The 10,972-nt window shown below is 39.6% G+C and overlaps 1 protein-coding gene across 1 annotated transcript; it reads right to left on the bottom strand.

The window, feature by feature from the left end:
* Window positions 1–79: 79 nt before the first annotated feature.
* LOC123480442 (DNA-directed RNA polymerase III subunit RPC10-like) lies at window positions 80–1,568 on the bottom strand. The gene is made up of 2 exons (XM_053928972.1): window positions 1,468–1,568; window positions 80–494 (listed from the first exon to the last, which is right to left on the bottom strand). The coding sequence occupies exons 1-2, from the start codon at window positions 1,566–1,568 to the stop codon at window positions 80–82; spliced, it is 516 nt and encodes a 171-aa protein (XP_053784947.1).
* Between the last annotated feature and the right edge of the window lie 9,404 nt (window positions 1,569–10,972).

The following is a 10,972-nucleotide window of genomic DNA, read 5'->3' on the forward strand; positions in this document are numbered from 1 at the left end:
GCAGAGGGGCTATCCATTTCCTGACACCCTGGCCAACAACCCTAAAAGCATTAGCTTTCCCTCGCGCCGGCAAAGACCCTCAGGACACACAGTGATGGCTCCCAGCTGGAAATCCACTCTGGGGAATAAGGTAAACGAACGCTGATGCAGCTGATCCAGCGTAGCCGTAGTCCCTCTGGCGGTGTCCACACCGAGCATTGCGGCACTTGCAGAAGGTTGTCAATGGCTCGTGTGCAGAGCAGGTCTGAAGCGGCATGAAGTAGGCGCAAGGATGTTCAAGTGTGGAACATATCTCTGCAGAGTCAGCAGTCTCCCAGGCAGCTTCTCCACCAAGTACATCATCCACTTCTTTCAGCTTCAGATACTTGCGATTTGTCTCCTTGCTGGTGATGCGCACATAGGGGCAGGTGTTGCAGGCTAAACGGAGGCAGCCCTGTCCCTCCTCCACGACCAGCGCATTTCCGCAGCCCGGGCAGAGGAGCTGCAGACTCCACCTTCAGGCTCCCGCAGCCCCTACAACCGCTCAAGCCAAAAACTGTTTTAAGCTACTAAATTTTGGGATAATTTTTTCCTGCAGTCATAGAAAACATACTACTATTAAATTAATGGATATAGAATTACATATAAATCCAGCATATTTTATTGACAAATACGATACATGAAATAGTTATAAGCCTTGAATGAATATTAGGATACAAGGAAAATCTCAACGAATGTAAGAAAGCAGAAACTGAACAGTTCATCTTCTCTGATTAGGAAATACATTTTTATTGAAGTTGAAAACTAAAAAGAAACTTCAATTACTTGGAAATTTTTCCCTGTGTGTATACGACACATACTAAATAGTGCATAAAACATGCATATGCAGTAAATAATAATTATAAAGTAAACATTTATGCAGACACAGGGCAGGTCAAGAAAGAGAACATTGCTGGGACCAGAAGCCCTGTGTACCTTCCCTGATCGCAGCTCGCAGGGCAAACGCTATCCTGACTTTTAAACATGTCTTCACTTTCCTTTGTTTGCCACGTATGTGCAGCATAATACATGTATTCTATAGCGTTTTTCTCTCTAGTGTAGCAATATGTCTCCGGTTGGATTCCTCACATGCAGAGGCAAGGACAGGGAGTCAGGTCTACGTCAGGGGAGAGATGGGGAGGGACACAGGACCGGGCAGGGCCAGGAACTAGGTAATGATGAGATCTCACTTCAACCTGACCCCAAGGGAGCTCTGGAATATGAATACCATCACAGTGTTAGTCCTACTGAGATACTGTGACTGCGTGTCACTAAGAAGCCTTTGGCCAGGGTGTGGTGGAGGGTAGGTCCCCTTTAGGCCAAGGGCAGTTTTCTGGAGCAGTGGCCAATTGTGAGCCATTATCAATGAACACGTGCAGGAGCTGAGGGGTGGGCACACTGGCCTGGAAAAGGGGATCTGGACAGGCCAGCGAATCCACTACTTGTTACATTTGAAATTCAGCCCCACTGTATGTGAGCTGCCATTCATACATGTTCATTGCCAAATAGTATTCTATTGTGTGAATGTATCCTATGCTGCCGATGACCATTTAGGTTGTTTCCAGATTTGCCTGTTACAAATAATGCTGCTTTGACTATTCTTATCATATACTGTATTGGACACATAAAAGAGTACATGTTCAAGGCATGTACCCAGCTGTGCAATTGCTGAATTCTAGGGTATGTGCATCTTCGACTTTATTGTACTATAAAAATTGTTTTCCAATTTACATGAACACCAGCATTGTTTGATAGCTCCCATTGCTCCCTATCTTTGTCACTTCTTATTTTTGCCCTTCTGATAAGATTGTAATGGTATCTCATTGATGTTTTAACATGTTTTCCTTGCTCATAATAGTGATGTTGCACACCTTTCCATACATTTGTTGGCTGTTTGGAAATTGTCTTTCGATAAAACTTCTGTTCAAGTCTTTTGCCTTGGTTTTTCCTGTCCGTCTTTTCTCTTCGATTTGCAGATGCCCTGTCTGCTGTTACTTTGTCAGTTATGTGTGTTGGGAAGATCTTTTCCCATTCTATAATCTCTCTTTCCAGTCTCTCTATCTATGGTGGCTTCAAATGAATAGAAGTTTTTGTTTTATTAGAACCTAATTTATTAAGCTTTTCTTTTATGGTTAAGCTTTTTTTATGTCTTGTTTGAGAAATTTTTTCCCAACCTGGAGTCATGAAATGTTTTCTATATTATTTTATAAAAGCTTTATAGTTTTGCCTTTCACTCCTGGGTTTTCATCCACCTGTAATTTATTTTGTGTATGGTGTGATATAGAGATCCAATTTCACATTTTACCGTATAAATAACCAGTTGTCTCTAATTGAACTTTTTATTGAAACATTTATCCTTTTGCCATAGGTATTAAGTATCATCTGTCACATATCAAGTTCCCAAATTTAAATGTCTATTTCTAGTCTGTCTATGTGATTCCATTGACCTACTATCTTATGTGGTTTTACAGTAGCTGGCACACTATTTCCAGCCAGTGTTTTTGCAAGTGGGCCCTGCTAATCTTAGCACTTGTGTTTCTGTGTACATACATTTTAAAACAAGCTCGCCAAGTCCCACCAGAAAAAAAAACAAAACCTGCTGGGGTATTGGCACTTCCTGGATCTGTTGATCACTTTGGTATATTCCCAATTTACTTAGGTCTTCTTCAGTGTCTCTTTGTACAGGTTTCAATTTTTATTAAAGTATAATCTATATACAGAAAAGTATACAAATTATAAGTAGACAGTGAAATTAATTTCACTAAGTAACCAGCACTCATATCGAGAAACAGAATACCACCAGCCCACTCCCCTCTCAAATTCCCTTTTAGCTATTAACCTCACCCACAAAGGGTAACCACTTTCTTGACATATATTAATTTTGTCTGCGTTGGGGCTTTATATAAATAGAGTCACACAGTATATACTACTTGGCTTTCTTCATTCAGTATTATGCTCATGAAATTATCCATATTGGTCAGACAGTTATGTTTTATTTATTCTCATTGTTGTAGCGTGTTGTATTCCACTGTAAGAATTTAGTGTGACAGATTAATTTATACTGTTGTTGATAGGCGTTTGAGTTATTTCTAATAGGGGCTATTATAAATAGGAATAAACATTGCTGTACACATCTTTTGCGAACATGAGCATGCATTGCTCTCAGGGATATAACTGTGAATGTAAGTGCTAGGTCATAAGCTTTGTCCCTAGTACAGGCTGCCAAGCTGTCTTCCAAAATGGATCATCCTGATTTCTACAGCAGTGTACGACAGTTCTGGTCAATCTGCATGCTCACCAATACCTTATATTGCCATTCTATTTCAGTTTAGCCATTCTGACACTATATAGTAGTAACACATTGTTGTTTTAATCTGCATATCCCTGAGATGCACCTTTTCCCATGTTTATTGGCCTTTGGATATCTGTGTCTCCGAGGGATCTGTCTGTGAAAGTCTTTTCCCATTTATAAAAGATTGTCTGCCTTTCGCTTATTGAGTTTCATCATCTGAATCTATTAGGTTCTTGAGTTCGGGGCTTTGGGCAGTGTGTGGCGAAATTTTGCACAGTGTGGAAATTCGAGTAAATCCAAACCTGCTTGGTTCCTGGAATTTAATATGAGACTTTAGATAATGAAAGATACCTGAAGCCATTGCAGGTGTGTTTCTGCTGATTCTGGCGTATGGCATCCCATTTCCTGGTAAGCTTGATACGCTAACTGCTCCAATTTCTGAGATTTTCTGATGCCTAGGATAATGGTGCCTTCATCAGAGAAGATTTGCCTTCATCAGGACTTGTATCAGTCCAGGACTACTTTACACCAGTTCGGGGCAGGAGACTTTTTTGGACCATACAGGTGAGGTGTTACAAACTCACAGGGACTGCCAGCAGGTGCTGGTAACCTTCCAAAGACAGGGATTTCCCTCCCTTTTCTTTTCTCCGTCTGCACTGTCCAACATCACAGAATTTTATTTTTCTTACAGTTTCCTGGAGGTGGGGTTAGAGTGAAAGAATGTTTACTTCTGGTTCATTCTCAACCTGAGGAAGTCGTCCTTTGGGACCCTAACCTTATGGAGGAAGATTTCCTATCACACTTGCCATCTTTGCCAGAACTTAGATTTTAATTTCTGAACCTGTGGGCCCTGAGTGAGTATAAAAAATAAAAAAACAAGTTCCCTTAGTTGGTAGATGTCCTCAGAGGCAAAAGCAATGCCAATGTTCTGTCTTCCCTTTAGATTCCCATATTGTGTAGATTTTGGCCTCATAAATCTTTACTATCATCTTTTTCAGGCTTTTCAGACTTTTGAAGTAGAAAATACAATGAGAGGGAAAAAGGCAGATGCAGCATTTTCTGTGTATTGTATAGCAGACAAATACGGAAGGACATATTTACAATTAGAAACAGGAATCATATTAAAATATCATAATTGTGGAGAATTACTACTTTTGTAACATAAAAATTATAATTAGCCCTGACTCATGTGGCTCAGTGGACTGAGTGCCAGCCTGTGAACCAAAGGATCGCTGGTTTGATTCCCAGTCAGGGCACATGCCTGAGTTGCTAGCCAGGTCAGGTACCCAGTTGGGGGCGCACAAGAGGCAACTACTTGATGTTTCTCTCCCTCTCTCCCTCCCTTCCCCTCTGTCCAAAGTAAATAAAATTTTTAAAATTATAGTTACTTAAAACTCTATTTTTATGATTGTTTACAAATGAGTTCTTGCTCTTTTAAATGACACCAAAATTTAAGTTAAAAAATATATTTTTTTGCCTACAGTAAGTGATTCCTCACTGGACAATGTTATTTTATGTTTTTGTATTTTTTCCATTACCATTTATCCCCCTTATAGCCCCTCCCCCTGCAGTCGCCACCCTGTTGTCCACGTCCATAAAGAGACCTTTTTTCTCGATTCTTTCACCTCCTATCAGTAACTTCAAAACTTTTGACAGAAGCCTCCAGCCCTGATATTTTTATGTTGCTCCTCTAGAGGGAGCTCAAGTGCTTAAAATACATCATCTGCTACAACCACAGGAGTCAAGAATTTTTGAGCTACAAGGGACTTCAAAGATAATTGATCTAGTGTGTTTTCTTTAGTCTTAGGGATACAAAACAATCTCAAGCTATAAATAATTTTGCTTCTATTACTAGTGCTGCTTTTAAATGATTTTCTTGGATTGAGTATTTGGTTTTCTTTTGGATTAAAGTTCACAAGGGAGAGGAAGATGGTAAAAGAAAATCCATTCTCAAAGTCCTAAAATTTCTGCCATGGAATTACAGTCTAATAACTGTCCCCTGAAAGTCCAAAGAATAGTGCTATGGCCCAGGTAATAATTCTGTTGTGTCTGTGATTTTTTTTTAATCCTGTTAAAGTTGGGTTCCACAGAGCAGCAAGATAAGGAAGGAATTTGCGGCTTTGATGTGTGGTTAATTTGACTAGGGGTCTCTCCAGGCAGGGTACATCTGATCAAGGGCCCAGTTGGGGGCCTGAAATGTGTGTTTCCTGCTTTGCCGGTGGCTGGAGGAGATGGGGTTTAGCTTTGGATATCCTCAAGTTACATCTGGCCTCAGCTGCTCTCTAGCTCTGAGTTCACTCTAAACTTTCCCATCGATTTCTTAAATTTAAATTTCAAATGCCTTACTTAATGTGCATAATATCTTTCTAGTCACCCAGCTTTGCCTCAAAGCTATCCAGAAGCATTTATTCCTCCCTCCATGTTTATTTAGCTAGACAGCAACAACAGATGGGGATGGTAGGAGCCTGAGAACTCCTTTTCTGGTACTACACCTGAACAATGAGAATCTCAGATAATATAACAAGTCCTAGTAGCTTTGTGGTCTCACAGAGGAGGAGCAGGCAGGACTACTTCTCATGGAACCCAGAGGTGGAAATGGCCCATAAAACTCGTCTATGTGGGATGGCTTGCTCAGGAATCTTATTCCCTCTATTGGATGCATCTGATGGGTGAATTAAAAGGCCAGGATTCTGGACTTCCATCCCAGATGTGGAAATTGTGCCCCAAATGGAGGTGCAATACTTTACTACCTCCCACAGAGGCCTCCTCAGTCATCTTCTTTGCACTTTCAGTCACCACCGCCTTCTATTTATTATTATTATTAAAAAGCATGTGTGCATTGTAGAAAGTTACAAAAAACTAGAGAACACTGAAATAACACACCATATTCCCACCACCAAGAAATTACCATTATTAGCAATTTAGTGTACATCCCTCACGACAATTATGTGTGTGTATGTGTTACTGAAATGAGACATACTATGTTGCTTTATCTGCTTATTTTACTAAGATCCTCCAACTTTCCATGTCAGTACATTTTCTCTTGTGTGACACCTGACTGATATTCAAGTTCCACGATTTGTTCCCCAAATGCCCTCTACATCTCACTTGTTCAAACCACAGCTCAATCCACGACCATGCCTTGCATCTGATCACGATGTCCCGCAAGTCTCTGGATCTAGCACACTCCTTCTTTTTTTTCTTTTTTAATGAACATCACTTGTGAAGACCCAGTCAGTTGTCCCACACAGTCTGAGTTTGTCTGCTTGCCACCTTGTCATGCCATTCAACTCATTCTTCAGCCCCAAAACTGAAATCTGAAAGTTAAAACTAAGAACTTAGTGCATTCAAGTTCATTTTTGTTTTAGCCAGGATATATCATAGACGATGTTGTATTGTACTTCATGTTGCATTTTCTTCATATCAGAGAAGATACATATTAACTGGTTTCTAAGATTCACCCCTGGGTTAAGGTTATAGTCTGAGCCTTTTATTTATCTATTTACTTACTTACTTATTTATTTAAAAGATTTTATTTATTTATTTTTAGAGAGAGGGGAAAGGAGGGAGAAAGAGAGGGAGAGAACCATTAATGTGTGGTTGCCTCTCGCACCCCCCACCCCAAGCAGGAACCTGACCCACAGCCTAGGCATATGCTGTGACTGAGAATCGAACCAGCAACCCTTTGATTGGCAGGGTAGCACTCAATCCACTGAGCCACACCAGCCAGGGCAGCCTTTTGTTGAACAATTAATACCCCTTGCACCCAATGAGAAAGTGATCTCTGTGGTATTACTTTGTGGTCTTATAAGAATGTCTACTTCCCATCAATTATGGATTTAAATATTTTAATAGCAATTGAATACCCTAAATCTATCATTCTAATAGAGGTGACAGGATGATGATTTTCTAATTCCATCATTCCTTCTACTTCTTGGCTAGCATGCTTCTGTAAAATAGAACTTTCCCTCATCAGTTGGGGCTATTTGATTACTCTAAGATACATTTCTCACAGGACAAAGAAAATGTGAAAACTCGGGAGAAGGGGTAGAGGGAATTTGGTTTTTCTTCACTTGTGATATTTCAGATGGCTCCTGAGGGCAGGTAACAGAAATGGAGAAATGGAAGTGGCTGAACCTCCAAGGCATAAACTCATTTTTCACCCCTTTTTAAAATTATGTCAAGTAATAGCTACTTTCTCACAGTGAAAAATCAACCAGGAGTTCAAAGTATGAAAGCATGGTCAAGGAGGGGAGTTTTCTATGAGAAATAACTTTCTTTTTAATCTTAAATAAAATAGAGCTGTTATGTTAAACATAGTAATTATAATGAGTACAGATATCATAGTAAAAGTGGCAGATTGTTTACAAAACAGCTGCAATAATACCTCCATCCCACGTGCACACTTCACTCATTGGGAGATAGGGCCTATGGCCCAGCCCCTTGAATCCAGGCCGGCCTTGGGACTGACTTTGACTAATAGAATGTAGTGACATGATGGTGTGAAACTTCCAAGTCTTGGCCTCACAGTTTCTAGTTTCACCCTGTTGGACACCATGACACCATGGGAGCCAGCTCAAGCCAGCCTGCTGGAAAACAAGACAAGCCCTACCAACTGAGGCCTCTTAGACCAACTACTTACTGCCCAGTCTAGCCACCAGATGACTTCAGCCACTCGAACGACCCCATTCAGACCAGCACAGAACCACCTAGCTGAGTCCAGCCCAACATCGCTGAACCACTAATCGTGAGAAGATAAAATGACTGCTTTAAACCATTAAGCTCTGGAGTGATTTGTTATACAGAAATGGATAACTGATACACTTATCTATTAAATATTAATACATAGGTATTAAATATTGATTAGTTATTAAGACAGTAACAACTTATTATTTAAAAATTGATCATCGATCTTTTAATAAGCCAAAGTTTAACAAGTTTGATATTTATGAAGAAAAGTTGACATTGGAGAGTACATAATGGAACCTATTCTCGATAGAAAGTTCACCAGTCATATATCTCAGTAAGTGTTTATTTTTACAGAAATCAAATCATACCATACATAGTGTTCCATGATTTGCGTCATTCATTTAACACTGTAGACATCTACCCATATAAATAAATACAGAGCTGTATGTTTAAATAGTTGCAAAATATTCCACTGAACAGGTACACCTAATGTATTTATAGAACCCCCTTCCACTGGACATTTAGTTAGTTTCTAAAGGGAACATATAAACAATACTGAAAAGAACTTCCTTATACCTACAACTTTGAGCATTTGTCCTTTTAGCCTCAGTTTGTTCATCTGTGAAATGAGAATATCTCCAACCCCTCCTACAGAATTTTAAAAATGAATGATATATACAGCAAAGTTGTTAGAAAATCATGTACTGATTACAGAGTGGCCCCCCACTGCTTCAAATACCCACCTGGCCTCACACATACTCACCCAGGTATCACTGACCACACTCCTTATGCTGTAACCCACATCTCCATGGCTATTCTGGAACCACCAATTTGTAGCGCTTAGTCCCTTCACCTTTCTCACCCAAGCAGGCATGTGTATATTAAATATATACGGTTCTTTGTATGTCAGTCATACTTCAATTGTAAGAAAACACAAAATTTTGAGAAATTAAAGAGATTATATATATGAAGACTTTAGTAGTTTAGGGGATATAGTAAGCTCTTAATAAATAATAGTCCTTATTATTATTATCATCATCTCATTAAGAGCTTCAGTAGGGCAGGACCATGTTAGCATCACTCAGGACCTGACTCAATAATGCAATAGCTGACATCTGCTGAGTGACTCCTACGAGCCAGGCCCTCAGTTCAACCACAGCTCATAACAGAGGAGGGAACTGAAGCACGTAGAAATGAGGTAACTTGTCCGAGGACAGAACTAACATTTGAATTCAAAGCAATCTGACTCTAGCACACATGCTCTTGGAACTATATTGTGCTGCCTCATAAGTATATACCTTAATAAATTGTGGCTGAATGAGTAAAATAGCATATTTTAGCATTCAAAAAATGCAATTTCTGCATCTCAGAGCATGGACATATTGTAATGTAAATTATTCATTATTATTTTAAGCTTGCTAGAAAGCAGTATAAAAATTATCAGCAATATTATCACAACTATGGAATCAAACACGCATAGAAGAAAAATTGAAGGAAACATCAAAATGTTGGGAGTGGCCATTTTTGATGGATACATTCATGGGTGACTTTTTTCTTCCTCCTTTTTTCCAAAAATTCTGTAATGAGTTGTTATTCTATACAAACAAATTGAACAACCATAGCCTTATTTTTGTGTTCTATGTGCTTTACTGTCTTATAGTTCATTCTATCCTTAGAAGCAAACCTTTCTAAGAGAATTTTCATAATTATATCGGGTTCTTTGTGCTCTATCAATCTTAAACAGAAATTTAGAATCGCAGTAATTTGTCTTCCTAACATTATTGGAGTGATTCATTTGATTTAACTCCTGGTGCTGACAAGCAGTGTTACGTGTTTACCTTTCTGATATTTCCCATCTGAGGACAAGAGAACTGTTGTGCTCTTACATCCATTTGTAAAACAGTTTTTATTGACTCAGGGTTTTGCGAAGACTTTATCAAGTTGTTTCTAAACAATTTCGTGAGGTTGTAATAAATCCCACTCTCTTCAATACACACACACATGCCTACATGGATGCAAAGGTGGCTGGATACTAATTTGACATACTAACTTATGTATGTTCTGCCCAGTACTTCCTGATACTCCAGACCTTCTCTGGTTTTAGCAGCAGCTGGAGCATTCTATGCTTACTGCCTCAGAGGAAGGACAATGTAACACAACATGGCCATCAATTCTTGACTTAGGACTTGAAAGGGTCAGCCTAGAGGTGACCAGATCAAAGATGAGGAAAAGCAAAATTGCACCACTTCTCCCTCCAACAGCTTCCACAGGCTGTGAAGGAGGGAAGGTGAAGCGCAAGAGAACACGAGAGCTAAGATGTTAACACAGGGGTTTCCTAGATAGTGTGTCTCTGTACCCCCAAAATCTCAGAGAGGTTTGAGGGATCTGAGAGCATAGAAAACCAATGCTTCACCTCTTGGGTAGAAACAGGACAGGCAGGAGAAGAGAGTTACCCAAGCTTCGCGTGGTATGGAAAGAGTGAGAATATTTCCCACGAGCACAAAAGTAACATGACATGGAAAGAAAGGCAACCAGATGTGCTCAGTCTTCAAGTTCACCCTTGCTTCTGCCAAATCCAAGCTGCTATGAATTTTCAGTTCTAGAATTTCCATTTAGTACTCTTTCATGGCTTCTGTTTCTCTCTTATGATTCTTTACCCACCCACTCACAATTTCCCTTAATTTTTTTAACATATCCTGCGGTTGGTTTCTATTGACTGCTTTTTATATTTTTTGACCTTTTGATTGATTTATTACCACCTTTATAAGAAAGGGACTTCCTGGTGATGGTAGTGTCGGAACTGGGTCAAGCAATGACACTAAAGGATGACAAGAATCTAATGACAAAGCAGTCACTTGAAGTGGGACAGGGCACCATCTCTGAAAATGTGAATAATGTATGATGATTTCCAGTCTTCAAATAAGTAGGAGAATTGCAAACCCCTTGTGAAAATGTACAGCAGCACCTCCAGTC

Source organism: Desmodus rotundus, chromosome 7, assembly GCF_022682495.2.
Source record: "Desmodus rotundus isolate HL8 chromosome 7, HLdesRot8A.1, whole genome shotgun sequence".
NCBI lineage: Eukaryota > Metazoa > Chordata > Mammalia > Chiroptera > Phyllostomidae > Desmodus > Desmodus rotundus.

Bases quoted from the DNA above. Each gene is read 5' to 3' on its own strand.
- LOC123480442 (XM_053928972.1), bottom strand. From the start codon at position 1,568: ATGGTCATCGGCAGCATAGGATACATTCACACAATAGAATACTATTTG. The intron at 495-1,467 runs GTAACAAGTAGT...GGGAGCCTGAAG, and splicing joins AGTGGGGCTGAATTTCAAAT to GTGGAGTCTGCAGCTCCTCT.